Here is a 24,182-nt window from a genome sequence, read left to right as displayed (position 1 = left end):
TTGGAAGGCTTACGTATTGTAAACAGGAACAATGATAATGAAAACGATTCCAAGCATTCTGGATCGCTCGGCGGGAAAAACCCAGCTGCAACGCCACAGAACGCTGCGAATGGCCTTCTTGAAGCAATGTTACGGCCCTAGTTACGGTTGGCAAGTCCATATGACTTCGAATTCTCGGCATAACTTTTTTTAAAATGTTAATTCAGCCACTAGTCAAACAAAATTTACAGTAGTGTTCCTGAGAGAATCGTCAATTTGACTGAGTTGAAATCCGTCTTAAAATCGGGTAGAATCAAGTGGTTACAATAAATTATCTAAAACTACCCACTTTAAACAATTATGAGGGCGGAATGCTCAAAAAATGTGTGTAAACAAATAAGGTAACACCACAATACATTATCAGCTACTTGAGAATGCATAAAAAATAAATTATCGCTAGTAAGGTCAAAAAAATCAAGTGGCCCTTATTTTGTCATGACTAGTATATATACATCCTGTTAAACATCGTTGAATAGGAAAAATACTCCTCTCTCTCTCTCGCACACTATCGGAATTCCCGATCGGGCAAGCGGTAAACAATTCAACGCAAAATTCTTGAAGGAAAAGCTAGATAGGCTTGGCAGGCGAGGATCAAACTGGGGCTCTGTGGTGAGAGTCGACAGTTCAACCTACTGCGTCATTATGGGTACCACAACGGCGCCTATTTCTGCCGCGAAGCAGTAATGTGTAAGCATTACTGTGTTTCGGTCTGACGGGCGCCGCAGCTAGTGAAATTACTGGGCAAATGCGGCACTGCATTGTAATGGGTAGGGCGTATCAATTACCATCAGCTGTCCGTCCTGCTGTCTCGGCCCTTATTTTCATAAAAAAAAATGATAATCAACACATATAACAAAGAAAGTCCTCCGCTGCGTCTATCTGTTCGCGATAAACTTAAAAACTACAGGACTGATTTTCATGATAATGTTGCCAATGGATAGCGTGGTTCTCGAGGAAGGTGTTAGTATATAATTTGTTAAGTTTATGTTTTGTATACATTAACGATATTATATATTTCGGTTTCGGATAATAATAAGCCGTCTGGGAGATGTCAACGAAAACGCTGTCTAAAACCCTTTAAGATATAACAATGTAATGTAAAATAGGTACTTATTCCCCATTATTTATTAAATTTAATAGAAATAACTACGGATTAAACTCTCCCATTCAACTCATATGTGTAAGCTATAATAAAATATATAAATTAGATCATAACATCGATATATTTTCAAATATTAACTTTTATAAAAAACAGGTGTCCTTGTCATTAAAAGGCTTAAATATAGATTAGTAACTATGTAATTAGTATAAGTAGTAAATTCATTATTGTTATTTTTCTAATTTGTTTTTAGCATTAGTTTTATAGTTTAGTACGATGTGCATACCTTTAATTTAGATATGTAAATAGTAACACTTATTAATGTTTATCTTATTCGTTTATGTAAAATTATAAGCCTTAATAAATAAATAAATAAATAGTTAGGTCTACACAAAAATCTACGATAGCGATATCTCTAATATCTCTAAAGAATAACATACTATATCCATTTTGAATTCCTTAAAAAGTTGCCAATTATAAAGCGGTAATGTAAAAGCTATTAACACAAATAAGATATAAATCCTTATCATTTGATTACACATTTTCGATGGCTTTAGACTACATTATTCCCGAATACTTACATCTTTTTTTTTCTATTGACAGAACAACGTCTGTCGGGTCAACTGGTAATAATGTAACGGCTAAAGGCACACCTACGTGTGAATACAAACTTAAATTAGCTGGCTAATCTTACTGTTTACATCTATCTTTAACCGAAGCGTAATATCAAAAACAATACAAACTAGATTAGATTAAAGGTAATACACCTATCTAATAAATTAATAATTATTTTAATTTAGGTGTTATCAAACCTCTATTGCGCGTTCGTGGATCTAGAAAAGGCCTATGATAGAGTGGTGAGGAATGAATTGTGGTGTGAGCAGTGTCCTCATACGAGCATTGCAATCTCTTTATAGAGATTCCAGTGCTTGTGTAAGGATAAACGTGGCATACACTGAATGGTTTAATATCGAAAAAGGTGTTAGACAGGGATGTGTAGCGTCACCGTGGCTGTTTAATCTGTTCATGAACAATTGCTTGACAGGTTTAAAAGAGAATGAAAGTGGGTTGAGAATGAATGAGTTACTCGTCAAATGTTTTCTCTATGCTGATGACCAAGTATTACTTGCATCTTGATGGTAACTGCTATGAATGGAGCTTTTGGTAGAAAGGGAATGAAGATGAATGTAAAGAAAACGAAAGTGATGGTGCTTGAAAGAGATGAGGTAGTGACAGACTGCAATATCGTGATTGGAGATGAAAAAATTGAACAGGTGAATAAGTTTGTGTATCTGGGTTCTAAATTTACAAGAGATGGATAGTATGAGAGTGATATTGAAAGAAGAGTGAATGCAGGAAACATGGTGAATGGAGCTTTGCACTCCTTTATGAACAGTCAGAAGGTGTCTAATAAGGCTCGTTTGGCTGTGCATGGGGCGGGTGTTGGTTCCAACACTCACGTACGGAAGTGAAAGTTGGGTATGGCAGAAGAAACATGAAAGCAGAATAAATGCAGTTGAGATGACAGTGTTGAGAAGTATGATAGGAGTTAAACTGAGTGACAGGATAAGAAATAGTGAGATAAGGAAACGTTGTGGTCTGAAAGAAGATGTTGTGACAAAAATTGAGAAAGGTATGCTGAGATAGTTTGGATATGTCGAGAGAATGAATGAAGAACGATTCACGAAGTGTATAAGGCCAGTGTGAATGAAAGTGTTGGAAGGAGTAGACCTAGGCGGACGTTACAAGATTAAATCAGGGACGTCTTGGAAAAGGCCAGGTCAAGAGTACCCTAAACTGGAGAGCATGTATGAAAGGAATAATGAAAGTGGACCAAGCGAAACAAGTATGTAAGGATCGTAGCAAGTGGAAAGAAGTGGTCTCTGCCTACCCCTACGGGAAAGAGGCGTGATTTCATGTATGTATGTATGTTATCAAACCTTTGCTAATTCATATAGATAATTAAAATCGCTGTACTCATTTAGGTCAATGATATGACACTTATGAATGTCAAAAGTACTTTTTACAATTATCACCATTTTAGACAAAGTTGAGCTTGAACGAGAAGAAGTGGAATGGAACTCAATTAAAAGACTCGCTTTTAAATCAACATTTACAGCTCCATCTTTTTACTTATTATTTTAAATACGAAATAGTGTAAACAGATACAATATACAACACAAAACATCATCCCCACCATCTGGATGTGTGGCGGTCCTACACAGTGCGGTTTTCAAGGAGCTTTCTTCCTCGCACTACGAAGCTGTGGAATGAGCTTCCTTGTGCGGTGTTTCCGGGACGATACGACATGGGTACCTTCAAGAAAAGCGCGTACACCTTCCTTAAAGGCCGGCAACGCTCCTGTGATTCCTCTGGTGTTGCAAGAGAGTGTGGGCGGCGGTGATCACTTAACACCAGGTGACCCGTACGCTCGTTTGTCCTCCTATTCCATAAAAAAAAAAAGTTTATGTTCACAACTACTTTTAGGAATTTAAGGAGTGATTACAGGTATAAAATTATGCGTTGAATAATACATGCCAATGACCTTGCTTATAGGGCGTGGGTCAGTGAAGCGTAAATTTATTAATTAATAAATATACTTATTTTATAAATAAATTAACTTATTTTGTTAGACCGCTTCCGGCTATGACTATGAACGAGACCTTATTAAACAAATACCCTCATAGCTGTCTTTATAACAAATAATAAAATAGTGAAGTATTTCATTCATTACTGTAAACATTTATTTATGTTACCCACCTATTTCGTTATTAATGTATCTTTTTGAGATACTAAATATTCTGAAATCATATACTATGGTTGCTATCTGAATTTGGAAATTCCAAGAATTCCTGCTCTTAAGGCGGGGGACCGAGCCGATGGCCTTGAGGAATCGAGCGGAACCAGGTTACATCTCTCGCACAAGATCGCCATAGTTTTAATTCAGAATTGGAAGCATTTTCAATTTAATACATACTGTATTGGTTAATCTTCTATATATATAATAAAAAAAAATGAATTGCTGTTCGTTAGTCTCGCTAAAACTCGAGAATCGCGCTCTTTTCGCCTCCAACTCGACTCTTGACGACAACGGAAATACACCGCCGACCATCCCGCGGTGTCAGAGCTCTATGCCTGAAGTACAGTTCAGACAGAAAACTGTTAGGCGAGCTCTGTTTTCGTTGGACGTCAGGAAGTCGAGCGAGCCGGATGGCATTTCTCCAATCGTGCTTAGAACGTGTGCCCCTGAGTTGACGCCGGTGCTAACGCGTTTATTCCGACACTCTTATTCCAAAGGCGTAGTCCCTGACTCATGGAAGTCGGCCCTTGTCCATCCGATCCAAAAAAAAGGAGACAGCTCGGATCCGGCGAACTACAGGCCTATTGCTATCACCTCCCTGCTCTCTAAAATCATGGAGAGCATAATTAGCCGCCAGCTTTTAGTATACCTAGAGGGTCACCAGTTGATCAACGACCGACAGTACGGCTTTCGCTATGGACGGTCGGCAGGTGATCTTCTGGTATACCTAACACATAGTTGGGCGGCGGCTATTGAAAGTAAGGGGGAAGGCCTGGCAGTTAGCCTGGATATAGCTAAGGCCTTTGATCGTGTATGGCACAATTCCACTCCTCTCAAGTGGACCTCCAGCTTCCTCACTGGGCGTAGCATACAGGTCGTTGTCGACGGATATTGCTCGAACCCGAAGCCCGTGAATGCTGGAGTGCCCCACGGCTGTGTGCTATCTCCTACGCTGTTTCTTCTGCATATCAATGATATGTTGGACACCTCCAACATACATTGCTATGCGGACGACAGCACTGGTGATGCCGTATACACGGGCCATGCAGGTCTCTCTCGGGAAATCGTCGACCAGTGCCGGGAGAAACTTGTGTCTTCTATCGAGTCCTCTCTCGAGAAGGTCGCGGAATGGGGTAAATTGGACAAGGTTCAAGTTTGCGCGTTTACCACTAAAAAAACCCCATTTGTCGTATCACCGCTCTTCGAGAACACTTCTCTTAAAGCCGCGCCTAGTATCGGATTACTGGGTCTCGAAATCTCGAGCGATTTCCAATTCCGTGGCCATCTGGAGGGCAAAGCCAAATTGGCTTCGAAGAAGCTGGGCGTCATCAATAGAGCACGGCAATACTTCAAGCCGGCCCACATTCTAGCGCTCTACAAAGCACAGGTCCGGCCACACATGGAGTATTGCTGTCATCTCTGGTCTAGCGCACCCCAGTATCTGCTCGATCCATTTGACCGCGTGCAACGTAGAGCAGCTCGACTTGTCGGGGACTCAGTGCTATGTGAACGGCTGGATCTCTTGGCGTTGCGTAGAGACGTCGCTTCATTGTGTGTCTTCTACAGCATCTATCACGGGGAGTGTTCCGAAGAGCTGTTCAACCTGATTCCTGCCGCCGACTTCCACCTCCGCACGACACGCCACAAGTTAGGATTTCATCCCCACCATCTGGATGTGTGGCGGACCTCTACGGTGCGGTTTTCAAGGAGCTTTCTCCCTCGTACTACAAAGCTATGGAATGAGCTTCCTTGTGCGGTGTTTCCGGGATAATACGACATGGGTACCTTCAAAAAAAGCGCGTACACCTTCCTTAAAGGCCGGCAACGCTCTTGTGATTCCTCTGGTGTTGCAAGAGAATGTGGGCGGCGGTGATCACTTAACACCAGGTGACCCGTACGCTCGTTTGTCCTCCTATTCCATAAAAAAAAAAAAGAATGGCTGGACCGATTTGGCTAATTTTGGTCTTGAATTATTTGTGGAAGTCCAGAGAAGGTTTAAAAGGTGAATAAATATGAAAATGCTCGGAATTAAATAAAAACAACGATTTTGATTTTCCGTTAATGTGTTCCCCGTCGTTCAGAAATCAAATTAAAATAATTGTTTGAAATGAATAACTTTGAATTTGAATTTTTATATCTTTCTAACTTTCTCAGGAGGTAAAAAATAAACTTAATTTTAGGTAACCATAGTAGATAGATTAACTACAGTTGCTAACTATCTATAGATATATAGATAGATTATTTTTATTAAGATTAACTTAACATTTGTCAAAAAATAAAATTTCTGAACCTGGCATTTTTTTATTTGTTTTAATAAAATACCTAAGATTCTTTTTGTTTGTTTTAAGTTTACTTTATACAAATGTTTAGGTCTTTTATTTATCGATTGAGACAGTACGAACTCTGCCGGGTCAACTAGTAATATATTTTAATAAATTTTCGTACAATTTCCATCTAGATTGAATGATTAGCATCGATCCTGCTCTAAAAGTAAGGGGTATTTTGGTGATGTTTTTTCGCACTGTCTATAAAAATAGAATTATTAAGAAAAAATTTCCGCATATTCTGTAGATATATAATTATTTTTTGTAATAATATCAGCTTTATTTAAACCGTCGAGAAATGGTTTCATATCCTAGCATTAATTCTATTTTGGCGATTTATTGGCGGCCTTAACCACCTAAATTTAACGAAAAATATGACATTGGATTTTTTATTGTTGTAGTGTGAACATAAAACGTTTACATTTATTTGATGGATAATTTAACTTTAAAGCGTACAATTGTGGGAAAAACCAGTATCTATGTGAAGTCTGTCTGTGACATGAGCTTACGAGTTGAATTTAAAAGTAAAAATAATAATTAATTAATAATAACTGATGGATAAAAACAGTCATTAGAAACTGAATTACGAATGCGTTAATATGAGCGCGCTGTGGTGTGTGCTGAGAGAAGATGTTGTGACAAGGACTCAAAAAGGAATGCTGAAATGGTGTGGACACGTGGAGCGAATGAGTGAAGAAAGAAGAAAGTGGGTTTATTTCTTTCAGAATATCTTTCTTCAATAAAATCTCGAGGATCACATTGAATCGTCACAAAATAAATTATTCTAATATACAAAAATACAAAGTTGTATCCATAATTATACTATTGCACTATATTATACAAAAACTTGTCATAGCTATACACCGGTTTACAAGAATCTAAGGTATTGTCAAGCTGTCATTGCGAGATGGAGCGACATCTGGCCAAGCTTTCTTGGCATTTATAAAATCATCTATTCTATAATAGGCTTCCTTAATTAATTGTTTTTAATATAAGATTTGAAATGACGAATTGATAGCTCTGTCACTTTTCCAGTCTGCTATCCTGAGCGGCACTGCATTGTAATGGGCAGGTCGTATCAAATAGATTGTATTTGATAGCTGAACGTCCTGCTCGTCTCGTCCCTTATTTTCATAAAAAAGTACTTTAAAAATTGTAAGAAAAATCTATATTATTTACGTACGAGTATCCAGCAAGGATGTCCATCAAAGTGCTTTTTCCGGCTCCGGATTGACCTATGATGACACTCAACTCGCCCGCGTTAAACTGACCGCTTACGCCTTTCAGAATTGTCTTGCGTCCTATAAAGATAAATTTGTTCTTGAGCAGAATTTTGAACAGTTATTGGGAAAGGAATTGATGATTTACCAGTGGGAGGCTCCTTTGCACAGGATGCCGGCTAGATTATGGGTATCACAACGGCGCCTATTTCTGCCGTGAAGCAGTAATATGTAAGAATTACTGTGTTTCGGTCTGAAGGGCGCCGTAGCTAGTGAAATTACTGGACAAATGAGACTTAAAATCTTATGTCTCAAGGTGACGAGCGCAGTTGTTGTGCCGCTCAGAATTTTTGGAGTTATTCAAGAATCCTGAGCGGCACTGCATTGTAATTTGCAGGGCGTATCAATTACCATCAGCTGAACGTCCTGCTCGTCTCGTCCCTTATTTTAATAAAAAAATAACACTTGGTCGAAAACGGTACTCAACATATAAGACTACTCATATAGCCCAGTGGTTAGTGACCCTGCCTACTGAGCTAGAGGTTCCGGGTTCGAATCCCGGTAGGCGCAAGCATTTATATGATGAATATGGATGTTTGTTTCCAAGCAATGGATATGTATTTATATATATTTAAGTAAGTATATTGTATTAAATATATCATTGTCTTTTACACGTAGTACAAGCTATGCTTAGTTCGGGGCAAGGTAAATTGTGTAAAAGTGTGTCAATATTGTAGTATGTTAGAAATTATACAAATTAAATTCGTAACCAAAATTTATGAGCGATGCGGAGCTCAAACCCGCGCCCCTCGGGTTCCGTCCAAGCGCTCTTACCAACTGAGCCCACCGTTCAAGTGACGTATCGTTCGTAAATCTTGGTATATTCTGTTCAACTCTGAGGTTGTGGCTACAAGTTACAAATTCTACTCACTCGGTATATCATCAAATTTCCCCAAAATATTCGCATGTTACCAGTGGGAGGCTCCTTTGCACAGGATGCCGGCTAGATTATGGGTACCACAACGGCGCCTATTTCTGCCGTGAAGCAGTAATGTGTAAGCATTACTGTGTTTCGGTCTGAAGGGCGCCGTAGCTAGTGAAATTACTGGGCAAACGAGACTTAACATCTTGTCTCAAGGTGACGAGCGCAGTTGTAGTGCCGCTCAGAATTTTTGGGGGTTTCAAGAATCCTGAGCGGCACTGCATTGTAATGGGCAGGGCGTATCAATTACCATCAGCTGAACGTCCTGCTCGTCTTGTCCCTTATTTTCATAAAAAAAAAATGTTTACAATCCGAACAGCTATTATTATTAGCTTTTTCCGTGCTTTCCGCGTTAAGCTTAGACTTTCTTTTTTCTCTTTAAATAGCATGTTGTTCTAAACAGTATCGTTCTCCATTTTTTATTGTGAATAAATCGTTTACAAAAATAATACTTTCTGTTGTCACATCCAGTAACTCGTTATCGATGAATCTACGTAATCTTGTGTAGTGAGTTGTGACTCAACCGTGGGTCGCGTCGACTGTTGACGTCGACCGGCCCGGGTCGGTATGATTTTGATGCGATGGTGTTTTAAAACTACCCACTAGTATTATAATTTTTATTTAATATTTGTATTAGAAATTAGAAATGTATATAAGCTATACTTACCTAATTAGCCTATTTTAATTACTTTATATTTACTGTACGCTTTAAGATGCAATTTTGTTACCCACTTTTTATAAAATAGCCTGTAAGTTCCTTTTAGTTGGAAATTCGTTTATGGAACAATAGATGTCTTAAACCATAAAATATGATGGAGACGAGAACAAAGAAATGTTATTGTAAGAAACAGAAAACACATGTTCAGCGATGAGAAATTATGTGTTTATGTTTCACTTCTTTAGATTTATTAGTTCATTGCTAATTACCATACCAATGTCAAAAATTCTCTCTCCACGAATACGATACAATATTAATTAAAGCTATTTATTTAAGTGTATATATTTAAACGCGAAGTAAAGTTATACCAAATTTAACATTTGTTCTGTGTTAATACATAAAAATTAAACATGTGTTTAACACTTGTTAAAAAAAAAAGTTCTATTACAAATTTATTCTATTACATTACAAGTCCCGGGTTCGAATCCCGGTAGGTAGGCAAGCATTTTTATGATGATGGTTGATGATGAAGTCATGGATGTTTAAATGTATTTATGTATGAATTTTATATTAATTTATCTATGTTTAAGTAAGTATATTGTATTAAATATATCATTGTCTTGTAACCCATAACACAGGCTATATATGCTTAATTTGGGGCAAGATAATTTGTGTAAAAAGTGTGTCACTATTGTTATTATTATTACAAGTCTATCTATTCTATTACAAGTCTTTTTATTGTTTAGGGTTCAACAATCTTTAGACATTGCTTATACTCAAACACGAGTCGAAGCTTGTCTAAGGTGTGTCTAACGGAGAGATCATATTCATATTAAGGAAGATTAACGGCCGCTTTCAATAACCTATCTTTCCTTAGTTTAACTTACTAAAGGTCGAAAAATCTATCCTTTTACGCTTACCTTCATTTCAATAACCTATTGACAGATAGCATTAGACTATAACTATCGGCCGTTTTCATCCTTCATCCGTCATATCCTTAGTTTAACTTACTAGAGGTAGACAAATCCAAATCCAGACAAATATCCTTTTACGCTTTACATTTCAATAACCTATCTACATAGAGCATTGTACTATAACTATATTGGACATAACTATGGATAGATAAGATCTTGTCACTAAACGGTGACAGCAATGTATCCGTAACTAGAGATAGGCACGTTATTGTAAACGGCCGTAAATTGGACATAACTATGGATAGATAAGATCTTGTCATTAAACAGTGACAGCAATGTATCCGTAACTAGAGATACGTTATTGAAAACGGCCGTTAAATTATATTATATGATGTCAAATAGATGACTGCTGACAAAAAATCAGTTTATGTTGTGCTTAAAGATGTTTTAGTTAAACACAAGCTAAACACTGTTTAGTAATAGAAAAAGATAAACTCCATTTTAGACGCCATCATTGTTAGGTTACTGACGTTGTTATAGTTGGGCCACTGTCTTAAAAAACAAGTGACTAAGCCATGTTTAAAATATTTTTTGAAGTGAAACTTCTTTAGAATCGTTGTGATTTCAAACCGGATGCAACGGAAAAAACGACAGGTAACAAATACAAAAATGTGTAGGATGAAGCCGGCAAATAATGAGACAGAAATATGCATACTATTGAAGTGAAAACTTCTTTATCATCGTTGTGATTTGAAAGTCGATGAAACGAAAAAGCGACAGTAAAAAGAGCAGTCACATCAATTCATATTATTTAACATGGGAGATAATGAGATAGGAAGCATAATACAATGTTTTGGTACCAGGCGATCATAGTTAAAGAAGAGATTGTCTTACGTATGGCGCGAGTATACCTTTATATATACTGACTCCAAGCGCACGACATATTACTACATAGACACCAGGAAAACATATTATTATATATATTAGTGATCGTAGGAATGTCTTTCATAGCGGTTGAAATCATGTGTCATCCTAGCAACACGTACCAGGAATTCATATGCAGTTTAGAGGTTCTTGCACCATGCAGGTTTCACATCTGACATGGTAAAATATAGAATAGACAAAAAAAAAATCAAAGAAGTTGAAATAAAAGTACGTTTCAGTAGTTTAGTTTTAATTTGAGAATGTTGGTCCTCCTTAAGGCGAGGCTTAAAGCGAATGAATAAAAACGATTAATCGACAAATGTAGTCTAACCGATGTAATTTTTTCAATTCATTCCATATCCTACGGAATCGAAATGAATTTTGGTGTGTCACAGAAAAATTATCTTAAATAAGTATTTAAAATGAACGAATGAGGACTTCGTAAAAACGTTATGATAATATTTTATTTATTTGATGTTTATTTGTTCGTAGAATAATTTTTACAAAAACAAAATAATTCTTTAGAAGTATTTTTAAATTTATTAATAAAATTCTCTCTTGATAAATTTGAAATTTTGTTTAATTTGAAAATACAAAAATTAATTAAAAAATTGAGGTTTAAAAATTTTATCATTTTAATTAAGCATAAACGCTCGTTATTTTGAACAAGTTTACTGTGTTAATTGCATACATTTGAAGCGGCCAGTGACTAAGCAAACGGCAGCTTTTGCAGAATTATTTTCAATTTATAGGTATATTTATCTTGCGTGTTATGACAAGCATGCATAAGGAGGTCTTGAATTTGCCTGATTATAAAAACCTTCTAGATAGCCGTTCGTACAAGATTCCAACACCTATTATAAATACAACATTTGCAAGTATTGCCGACAGGACAGGCTACGCCTAGTGACCAACTCATATAATTTTAAATTTTGTAAAAATGTAGGTTTTTGTATAAGCCGTCAAGGAATGGTTTAAATTTCTATAACAGTTTCACAATTATTATGCTTATTTCGTTAAATATTTTATAATAATACTTATAAATTTAAGATGTCCGCATGCGATGCAGTTCTACATTGTACGTTGTACATTATCATAAGAAGTACGGCAAAGTCATCCAACCAGTTCTCAGATAATTGTGTTACATTTTTTATTGCTCTATCCATAGACACTACGTAACTTAAGCGAGCATTAAAACTAAAGACTTTGAATATATTAGACTCACTGACAGCCATATATCTTCTAATATATAAAATTCTCGTGTCATGGTGTTAATTTTTTGTTAATTTTTCATCCCCCATAAATGTTAAGGGTGGTAATCAACAATTTTTTTTTATTTTTTTTTTGTATTGTTTTTTAAATTTGTTTGAGTATGAGTCAGTATTAAAAAATTTTCAACTTCAAATTTTCACCCATCTACAATCAACAGTTACTTTTGTATCGCGATTTTAATATCGGCAATACAACGTTTGCTGGGTCAGCTAGTTGATATATAAATATAATATCTATTTACCGTAGGGAGTGACAATAACATACATTTGTGGGTCTACTCCACTGACCTCTATTTATACAGGTCAGTGGTCTTTTTTTTATGAAAATAAGTGACGAGACGAACAGGACGTTCAGCTGATGGTAATTGATACGCCCTGCCCATTACAAAGAAGTGCTGCTCAGGATTCTTGAAAAACCCCAAAAATTCTGTGCGGCACTACAACTGCGCTCGTCATCTTGAGACATAAGATGTTAAGTCTCATTTGCCCAGTAATTTCACTAGCTACGGCGCCCTTCAGACCGAAACACAGTAATGCTTGCACGTTACTGCTTCACGGCAGAAATAGGCGCCGTTGTGGTACCCATAATCTAGCTGGCATCCTGTGCAAAGGAGCCTCCCACTGGTGGTCTACTCATACTCAACGAAAAACGAAGTCTTGATTGAAGTTTCGGGTGTTTCCTACTACGGTTTCATTCGTTTCGAATTTTCGTTCCGTCATTGTTTGACATTTCGAATTTGTAAACCTACTCTATTGCGAACGAAAATTTGAGTATGACATCTGTTTGTACGGATTTTTCAACTTCACCTCAATTTGACGAAATCAAAGGTGCCAAAGGTGTTTTTACCTTTCCTTATCCTTAAAATTATTTATTCCTCGTGCTATTCCACGTTTGTAGTACGAACAATATTGTAAAAATCTTGCAACGAGGGCTTTGACAATTAATTATTAATTAACGAAAACGGCTGTACGGGCTTGAACCATCTGTCTATCCTAATAATGGACGAAGAAACCAAAAAAAAAATAACGAATGTTGCAAATGTAGAAAATTTTAGGAACCAACTTCACCCTGTTACTTTTGTGTTAAGGTGTTGCGCGCGCATCTTAAAATTTCACTCTCATAATTTTTTCGTAACGCGCCTAAAGAAGTATAACTTCAATAATACGATACATAATTCTGTCACAGTAATAGATACACATGAGGAAATAATAATAAAATTGGAAGGAAACACGGTATTTTATCAATCTACAAACCCACGTGTATCAGCCACAAGTACAAGTTACAGTAATGTAACTACCTCACATTATCACATTCTCTTATCTTATAAGACCGTTATAAAATATTTTAGGTTCTGTTTCGTGACTTGGAATGATAAAGAGGTCATTCCTTGACATAACATTTATCATCATTACACGAACGTAAGATGTTCAACTACACATAATAATTCTCTAAACCAGAGATAAAGTAGAGTTTAATTAATAATTTATATTGCTTCAGCGGTTATATTATTCAATGTGTTATCTGTCCCATTCGGTACGTAATAACGGTTTATAATTGATATAATATTTTATCTACATCCATGATTTAAATCCCCTATGAAAGTTTCTGAGACAGTTAGCTTATTGCCAACATTAAGACACCCAATGTCCTAATAACCATTACATCATCGAAATGAGTGTTGTAATGTTGTACTGAATTTCATAACAGCACTCTTGTTTTTTTCGATCGCTTTATGCACTAAGAGTTTCAACAGACAGCCACATTCTTATTGCTCGATGCGTGGTATCTGTTTGAATTAAAAAAAAAAACATTTTCATTTACCCGCGTTCCACACTACCAGAACGTCGCGAGCCGTAAATTAAGTAGGTTATTCGAATCCCCGCCATTTTTCTTCGATATTTTTATTTTTTTGTTTACAATAATTGATTGATTCGCGTTTTGCACAACCGCCAGATATTTTAAAGGCTCCAATGTAAATTACTACTAAAATAAATAATAATTTCATTTATACTTAGTTTATTTGTATATAATCAGTAATGGATTATATTAGTTTACAACTAGGACTGGCTGTTTTAATGTTAGCAGTAAGCTAACTGCTTCAGAATCTTTTAAAGTATTCATTTTATTGGTGTAGATAGTCTTGTATGCAACTGTTGATAATTATGTATTAAAACATTCATGTGAGACAATAGTCTCACATGAATGTTTGATAATAATCAAACCAGGCGAAGCCGAGTTTAAAAGTTCGAAACCCACATTCGTGTTATTAGGTATTAATACCCCTTATTACACAACAGTTGCATAAATAACTAATAATAAACACTGTCTTATTCATAATGAAGAAAATAATAATTAAAACATCGCTAATATACGCTTGTTAAAAAATGGTATTCATAATCGCATATTAATGATAATGAGAGAGAGATAATGAGCTAAAACGCTCATTATCTCTTCGATAAAGCTGACGTGACTTGTAATAGCAAGGACCCTACTATAAACCTATTTTAAATACTCGAACGCAAAAAAACATGGCCGACATCGATCAGCTGTTCGTTAAATAATGATATTATTCTTGATGCTTCCCGCTCAAAGTTGTTGGATATCCGTCATAGATTGACAACCGACAAACTTCAAAACTTTGATTTTTGAAATTTGAAATTATTTTGACATCGAATTTGGCAACTGACAAACCATTGTCATTGAAAAGATGTCTGTTTCCATTGACAGTTCCTCATTAAATTAGATAAAATCATGTTTTGTAAGAAATGGCAACATTGCGTACTATAGAGACGTATTTATTGAACGTTCGATAGGCTTAAAACACGTTTTTACTTATACTATAGCTTTATACCTTCGAAAATATATTATGAATAAGGCAGTTAACATATAATATCGTTATCGAGTCTGTATTTGTTTTCCGATTTTGGCTTTCCTTAAAAGCAAATTCAATGTGAAGTCTGGGTTTCTCTGAAATACATTCACGTTTTCTTATTCTCAAATTATCTTCATAAGTTTGGTTTAAAAACGGGTTACTTCTTTACAGCTCCTAATATCCAATTTTGACACACACGATAATATTAGGCTGTGGTGGGTCATCGTAGTCATCAACTACTAGGTGGCCAGGATGACAATTAATATCATTATTAAAAAAACATTTGTTTTTTATGACAATAAGGGACGAGACGAGCAGGATGTTCAGCTGATGGTAAGTGATAAGCCCTGCGCATAACAATGCAGTGCTGCTCAGGATTCTTGACAAACACAAAAATTCTGAGCGGCACTACAATTGCGCTACTCATTTGAGACATAAGATGTTAAGTTTCGTTCACTCACTAATTTCATTAGCTACGATGGCCTTCTGACTGAAACACAATGCTTACACAATACTGCTTCACAGCAGAAATAGGCGCTTTTGTGGTACCCATAATCTAGCCAGCATCCTTTCTTGCGAAATATTCCACACATTAAGTACATAATCCCGGAATTGTTCAATGACACAACTTTTGTTGCTCAACTAAAGTTCAAAATTGCGCAAATTCTTAATTAAAAGTTCAGATTAAACATAGGTGTCACATGATGGTACTGTAACGCGTGAGACCTCCCTCACACGCGAGATCGTTTCTTAATAAAATAACATAATACTTTCTAATTCATTTTATTCATTTCAAAGCTTAATACATCATATTATTATATTTTATATCGGGCCGAAGGCCGACCGTTCTTGCTTTACTTCATTTTCTAATCTCATCTCGTTATTCAATTACTTTTTCATCCACGTCAATATTCGAACTTCATTTCAAAAATTACTCTATTACTTGACGGCCAACCAATAGGGTTGGTGAGATTAATTTAAACTCATTGTTCTATAACAATAAGCTCTTATATGCGGATAAGAACTCCTTGTTACAGTACCTAAGCTATTAATCCAGGGCATATCGGTTTTGTAAAAGAGGATGAATTTCCTACACATCCCAGGTAGCATTTGGGCTATTAAAAAATTAAAATGGTTTTGTCGGAGCCCATCTCAGGCCGGTCCGGAAACATCACGCAAAGAAGTTCGATCAAGATCTGGTTGAAATGTTTTTGATGATTAAAATTCACAATATCAACCAGCAAACATGACTCCTGCAGCAATTTGGGACTACCAGGAGCACAGTGGAAGCCCATATCACAAAAATATCCAATGACACAATAAAATAACAATACTAATCATTGTTCACAGCTCAAACAAATATCGATTGAAATATGAAAGTTCTGCTTCGATAATATTTTGCAATTAAAGTAAGTAATCGGGTTTCGGCTTGTTAAATAATAACTCGATTATTGCTATAATTAAATTACCTTGAAACATGAAGGAAACAACAGTACAATAAACGTGTTATGTTTTGTATTTATTTGCACGATTTTTATCGGTTCCTTGCGCGGAGTAGCAGGTTCTAAATAATTATTTTAATGTTTTTGATGACTTGAAATGAAATTTATTTATTGCGTCAAAGACATATATATACATTATAGATGATAAATTAATTGGCTATTCGGTTAATTTAAATAAGCACTATAAAACAATTTGTCCATTAACCTTTTAAACAGGATTCCAGAAAAATCGTTTCTGTGGTATTTCTAGAGGAAATGAATAATTTTATACACATTGCTTAGCTATTTAAGTAATTATAATGTGTTTCTGGGACATTGGGACTAACCAGTATATTCGGGTGGAAAGAGAATTCCATCCAATGGCTCTTTCAAAAACATTAAGTGTGCAATTATGGAACTAATTTATAGAGTGAATATTTATGTCGTTAGCAAGTTCGATGTGCTGAAAAGGTGCACATGTCAAATTTAGTAAGATTACGAGTGCCTGTATAAAATGGGACGTAAATTGAGTGGAATTAAGTTACAGTGAAAAATGGAAGTCTTATTTTGAAGGCAGAGTGCCTAAGGCCCGGTTTCCACCAAAGCGGAGAGGAGAGGAGATGAGAGGAGGTTAGCCGCGATGCGGTCAGGTTATTTCCATCACAGCGGAGAGGAGATGTGTAGCGGGGAGGAGATGTGAGAGATCGAAATTAGTCAACAGATGTCTACAGAAGGATGACGTTATGCCTTACAAAACTAATATTTCAATTTGTTTGAGGAAGAGGAATTAGAGGTTGAAGAAACACAATAAATTCTTCAATATGTAAACTATCGACGGAAACAAAGATTTTGGATAAGAAACTATACAAAATGTCACAGTGGAAAAATAATTCAATTTATTACCGACTACAGCGGCACTAAATCAAAGAAAAATCAGATTGATGAAAAGCTAAGCGGACAGGAGATGTGGAAATAACGAAATCTGATTGGTTATCAAAACTCTTCTCCTCTCCGCTTTGGTGGAAACCAGGCCTAACCCTGTGGGAGAGGCGTGAATATTTGTATTTTTTGTACTAGTGACTCGTCTGATAGAGAGTGCCAGAGATTACCGGCCTCTGAAGTGGTAGTAACATATATTATAAGATTCAAAGATATTTTATTTGTATGATATCTTTATTCGATAGATAAGTATCAAATAGCCTATCTGTAACTTTACTTGTACATTCCGAAACAGCTCCTAAGTATCATTATTATGACATCACACTATTTATACATAAGATGTTAAGTCTCATTATATGTGTGGTAAAGATTACTATTACATAAATGATACCACAGACTGCGAATGAAGCGAACGCCCTCAGGGTATTTAATTATATGTATTTTTTTGTAACTAAAGTAAAAAGCCTGCTGAGTTTCTTGCGCCCGTTCTTCTCCGGTCTGAGAATATATTTTGAATAACAATATTTGAATTTGAATTAGGCCAATACTAATGGTGGTTTCTGTAGTACCCACCTACCCGCAATCGTGTGAAAGAAACCTCCCACTGATAGATACCACCACCATAATATGATAATGTTAGTTATTAATATATTATAAACATATGACTTGGGATTCCATTAATACAATAGTGTCATTGAGTGTAATGTATAAAGGAAGCCATTTTGTCTTATCTAATATATAAAATTCTCATGTCGCGGTGTTTGTAGTTAAACTCCTTCGAGACGGCTTGACCGATTCTCATGAAATTTTGAGTGCATATTAGGTAGGTCTGAGAATCGGACAAAATTTATTTTTTAACCCCCTAAATGTTAAGGGTGGTCCACGCCAATTTTTTTTTTATTTTTTTTTGACATTCTTTTTTTAAATATGTGTGATTATGAGTCAGCATTAAAAATACATACAACTTCAAATTTTCACCTATCTACGATCAACAGTTACTTTTGTATCGCGATTTTAATATCGGCAATACAACGTTTGCTGGGTCAGCTAGTTACTTTATAAATTTACAAGCTGACCCGACAGACGTTGTTCTGTACATAATAAATGAAATACTTTTTTTTTTCAATATGTCAATAATATATCATAACATCAAGAATTATTTCGTAAAATATGCTCCCTGTTGTTATAATGAAATTGTTTCACAGCGGAACTGTCAAAGCGTGCGTCAATAAATTCCCTCATAGAAAATATGACATACAAAACAAATATAATACTAATATTATAAATGTGAAAGTTTGTATGTCTGGATGTATGTTTGAACTTCTTTAACGCAAAATCTACTGAATAGATTTTGATGAAACTTTACAATAATATAGCTTACACACCAGAATAACAAATAGACTATAATTTATAAAACTATAGTGTGAATTATACAAAATATAAAAGAGTGTGATTATTACTAATGAATACAACTAGCGCCATCTCTTATCAACTAGCAAGGAAAAGATCAACACAATATATATGGCAAAACAACGTTTGCCGGGTCAGCTAGTTAGAAATAATAATTAAGCTCAAAATGTGATCCCTCCTGTCTTACGCAAATCGCCAATCTTTTAATGAGTCCGCTGCCTTTTGACTTTCTTATAATTTTACGGTGAATACTCGATATGATATGGCACAATTCTGTTTCTAACTCGCCCACATTCTCGTATCGCTTTTAAACTAATAAAACACTATGCTATAAAGTATTCTAATTATGAAGTGGGTACTTATTTACGAATAATCAATGCTATCTATGGAATGATAATATCTCTACTTTTCGGACGTCGTCGTCGGCAATAAACAGCTTTTTTGAAATTGGACTCAAGCATTTTACGTTGCTCCTTTCTTTTAAAATACTATGTTACTCAAGAAGAGTTATTAGTTTTTGGCCATTCTTTCGATTGGCATCATAAAAGTAGAGGTGTTTTTTTTTACTTTTAAGTCGTTTCGAGTCCCACACGAGGCAAGTAATTTTTTAGAAAATCTTTGAATGCAGAATTACTAGCTTTTAAAAATAACATAAAGTCTTATAAAGTCTTCTTTCGGTAAAATACCCTATCTACGATATTTAAGGTACTTTCCCTTCATGTCCCATAACTTTGGGACATCCTGTATACTAAGATATTATATTATAAAATGCTCGCTCACCTTTATTTATTAACGGTGTGTGTGGATTAACTATCTACTGTACTCAATAACTCTTGTGGTATACGTAGTAGAAATTTAAATTTACTTTTTTTTGACTAACTCGTGATAGGCATTGAGTTTTTGACGTTTGAGTATTTTTTGTTGCATTACTTAACATTTACATAATATACTGTAATTGAAATGATTCGTAAAACAATAAGCTGAATTCATTTAAAAGAGTAGCAATAACAGTGGGAGGCTCCTTTGCACAGGATGCCGGCTAGATTATGGGTACCACAACGGCGCCTATTTCTGCCGTGAAGCAGTAATGTGTAAGCATTACTGTGTTTCGGTCTGAAGGGCGCCGTAGCTAGTGAAATTACTGGGCAAATGAGACTTAACACCTTATGTCTCAAGGTGACGAGCGCAATTGTGGTTCCGCTCAGAATTTTTGAGTTTTTCAAGAATCCTGAGCGGCACTGCATTGTAATGGGCAGGGCGTATCAATTACCATCAGCTGAACATCCTGCTCGTCTCGTCCCCTATTATCATAAAAAAAAAGCTTCTTGCCACTTCTTCTCATTAGCTGAACTCTTTACGAAGTGGTGGTAAATTCAATAAGAATAGCAATTTTTTGACAATCAAAAGTTTCATTTCCTTAACTTATATGAATAAAATGATTAATTTTATCTATTCCTTAACATTGGATGACTTTAGCAAATAAAACATCATATATACTCTACAGTGAGGAGATAATGTTATGACCACTTTAACCACAAAACCCACGTGTTAGTGTAAAATTATTATATTCTTGTTTTTATACGTTTAAGCTACATAAGGAGATACAGTAAAACGCGCAAAATAAAATAACCCTTAATACCACACTTTACAACTCATGCTTATCAGAAAAATATATGAATTTTTGACGATTCATTTTTATTTTTTTCTGAGATTATTTATAAAATATTCATTAATTTACTTCCCGTGTTTTTGAAAATATTATATCTGTTTTCCTTACGTAATTTTTAAGAGACCAAATTATGTAAATAGTAGCAGAAAACTGATCCTGAATGAAGCCCCATTTCGTCAATTTTGTGTGAAGAGGTAACGGATAATCGTTTTTACGACATAAAATATCAAAATTTCAAAGCAAACATTTCCCGCTAATTGGAGATAAAGAAGTAATATAGTTGTTGCAATTTTTACTTTTGCTAGATTTAGTTTCATTTCATCACAAACTCTACCGTAAAATATCTTATTTTTGTCGGATTCGTAAACGCGTCCTTAAGACGATTTCACAGGGACCTAACCAACAACGCGTCTTAAGCGAGAAAGCGTATTTATTATGCGGGATAGGGATAGGTCATACCTCAATATCCACAAAAATTGGTTTCTTAGAAAGTCGATTACAACATAACGCAATGAAAATATTCCTACGCAAAAAATACATTACAAAAAGAAGTACTTAAAGAAAAAAATTGAACCGAATAGAATGTTTATATATAATTTGAAATGTCCAATAAAAAATTTGGAAGTTGCTTCCCAAAAATAAACTTTGGAGTTTAAAATCTCTGAATTTTCAGCGATAACAACATTCTTTTTTTAAAGAATTTAATACAATTAGTATTTTTCTAAAACTTAAACCGAGCAATATATTCAATTTAATATGTATATTTTGAATACACAAAAGAAAACCAGTAAAATAAATGCCCATTTGCAGCTTAGCCTCATGATCAACTCAAATATTGTACTATTGGTTGTAGCGTTTACAATCCAAGTCAGTCCGCGCCTTAATATTATTTTGAAATTTTATTTATTTTTTTTATATGAGATGGGGCAAACGGGCAAAAGCCTCACGGGATGGGAAGACGTGAGGCAACCGCCCATGGACATCCGCAACAACAGGTGTGTCAGGAAATGCGTTGCCGGCCTTTAAGGTGGGAGTATGCTTTTTTCTTGAAGGTCTCTAAGTCGTATCTGTTCGGGAAGACCGCTGCCGGTAGTTGATTCCACAAAGTAGCTGTGCGAGGTAAGAAATTTCGAACAAAACGCGCGGTTATGGAATGCCAGACGTCTAAGTGATGCGGCTGGTACTTTGCACGTAATGTCCGGTGGTGGAATTCGGCCGGTGGAATCAACCCCAACAGCTCCTCTGAGCACTCCCCGTGGTAAATGCGTTAGAAGATGCAGAGAGAACCCACATCTCTACGCAATGCTAGAGAATCAAGCCGATTGGAGATATATTTATTATGTAGGCTTATGTTGCATTATCAATTACAAGATTTTCACCATAATTTAACTTCTGCAGTGCATCTTCACTTTGATTTAAAGAAGGCGCAAGGGGTCTTAAATCACTAACAGCTGATAATTCCTGGGCGATTAACAAAATCGGAGTTGACTCCTCTTCGTCTTTATAATTCTCACATAAGGATTCTTTTTGTGTGTTATTCACATTCTCAATAAGATCTTATATTCATTGAAGTTCATAGGGTGCCACATTCACCATAATATTATTTAAAATGGCGTGGATTCGAATAACCTACTTTTTTTTACGGCGCGCGACGTTCTGGTAGTATGGAACGCGCGTAAACGAAAATGTTCTTTTTTTGAGTTTCATACAAATACCACGCATCGAGCATTAAGAATGTGGCTGTCTGTTAAAACTCTTTGAGCATGAAGGGATTGAAAAAAAAATAGGAGTGTTGTTATGAAATTCAGTACAACATTACAACACTCGTTTAGATGATGTAATGGTTATTAGAACATTGGGTGTTTTAATGTTGGCAATAGGCTAACTGTTTCAGAATCTTTAATAGAGGATTTAAAGCATGGGTGTAGATAAAGTCAGTAAATTAATACTATCTTGAATTATTATTTAATGGTTTTTGTTCATATATTTTTATTCAACTTTCGACTCTTCAAGACCAGTTTATTTTAATATTCAAAAGTATTATTTTATAATTAACTTAACGTTGGTTTTATCGTTTCATTATTCACCTTGTTGCAATGTACTAACTTCGTATTATTCAAAGATGGATTACATGACTGAATTCATTAGCTTAATTGTATTGTATTCATTATGACACGAAACACGAATCTATAAACTATTTACTGTTAAGTAATTATATACGAAACACACTAAACAGTATTGTAGTAGGAGTGGGAGGCTCCTTTGCACAGGAAGCCGGCTAGATTATGTGTACCACAACGGTGCCTATTTTTACCGTGAAGCAGTAATGTGTAAGCATTACTGTGTTTCGGTCTGAAAGGCGCCATAGCTAGTGAAATTACTAGGCAAATGAGACTTGAAATCTTATTTCTCAAGGTGACGAGCGTAGTTGTAGTGCCGCTCAGAATTTTTGGGGTTTTTCAAGAATCCAGAGCGGCACTGCATTGTAATCTATTATCATAAGCTGGACGTCCTGCTCGTCTCGTCCCTTATTCTAATAACAAAAAAGATATTTTTGTAATGTGCTATTTTAAGTTATAATGATATCATTGTGATAAGCAGGAATATGAAAGATGAATTTAAAATATTTCATTGTTTCTTTACTGATTAGATTATCAGATAGTTGCTCTTCATTTAATGATAACATTAGGAATAGATTATGTAGTATTTGCCTTTGTCATTATTTTGTATACAATTCAAATAGAATTAGAAATATATATTTACCATAGTGAGTTACAATAACAAAATATTGCAACAAATCTTCGCCAAGAAGCTACATCAGTTCGTAAAGGGGCTGTGACGTGGGGAGAAGAACACATAAGAAACTCCCAGCCCATCTTTTAAATCATATTATAATTTATTCAGTTTTATGTAATATTATACAATTTTAGTTTTCCTGCACTTCTTTGTCTTGAATTTGTGCTCAGTAATTCGTAATTGACAAGATAATTAACAATCCAGGTTTACCTGTTGGGAAGAGGCTGTGTCGCACATTGTAAACAATATCACGGAATGATATGTTGACGTCCTCAACCAAAGACGACGAGGTGGTCTCCGATTGACTGTCGTGTACCATTTTAGTGTGATCACAAACACAAACTACACAGAAACAAAGAGGTGTGCTTCCATTGCGTGTCAAGACACAAAGGGTTGTGTTGGAATGTAAATAGAGACGCGATAGGCAGGCGACGCGGTGTCGCGGCCGCTTAGAGTGTGGCACTAAACTTGGCTGTTGCGAGAGTTGACGACTCTACGGTCCCACTACCTACTAATCACTATCGGTATGGTTATCAGTCCCCCACTCAGCTGTTAATATATATGCAGCAAGCTGATTCTTGCTATCGGTAGCACGCGGTTAGACAGCTATTACATCTATACGTAAAATATAAATGTTTACAACCTTATTCATACTAGTCTGCTAACTTAAAGCATTGCTAATTCACACTCTGTCTTCTTCTATTGACCTAAATCAGAATGAGAGAAAACACTCCTTAGCGGCTGTTTTAAGTTAGTGGACCATTATGAATAAGGGTTTAGAAG

The 24,182-nt window shown here is 35.6% G+C and overlaps 1 protein-coding gene across 1 annotated transcript in view; it reads right to left on the bottom strand.

Annotated features, from left to right (window-relative positions):
* LOC126965409 (ATP-binding cassette sub-family G member 1-like) overlaps positions 1–23,933 on the bottom strand; it is a 68,300-nt gene extending 44,367 nt beyond the window's left edge. The window contains exons 1-2 of the mRNA XM_050809010.1: positions 23,610–23,933; positions 7,446–7,563 (exon numbers count right to left, since the gene is read on the bottom strand). Of these exons, the coding sequence (XP_050664967.1) occupies positions 7,446–7,563; positions 23,610–23,718 (227 nt within the window). The 5' untranslated portion in view covers positions 23,719–23,933. The remainder of the gene's footprint in view (positions 1–7,445; positions 7,564–23,609) is intronic.
* Positions 23,934–24,182: the final 249 nt, after the last annotated feature.

Source organism: Leptidea sinapis, chromosome 7, assembly GCF_905404315.1.
Source record: "Leptidea sinapis chromosome 7, ilLepSina1.1, whole genome shotgun sequence".
Classification (NCBI taxonomy): Eukaryota; Metazoa; Arthropoda; class Insecta; order Lepidoptera; family Pieridae; genus Leptidea; species Leptidea sinapis.
Note: the sequence above shows the minus strand (reverse complement) of the source record. Positions and strands in the feature narration are given on the sequence as shown.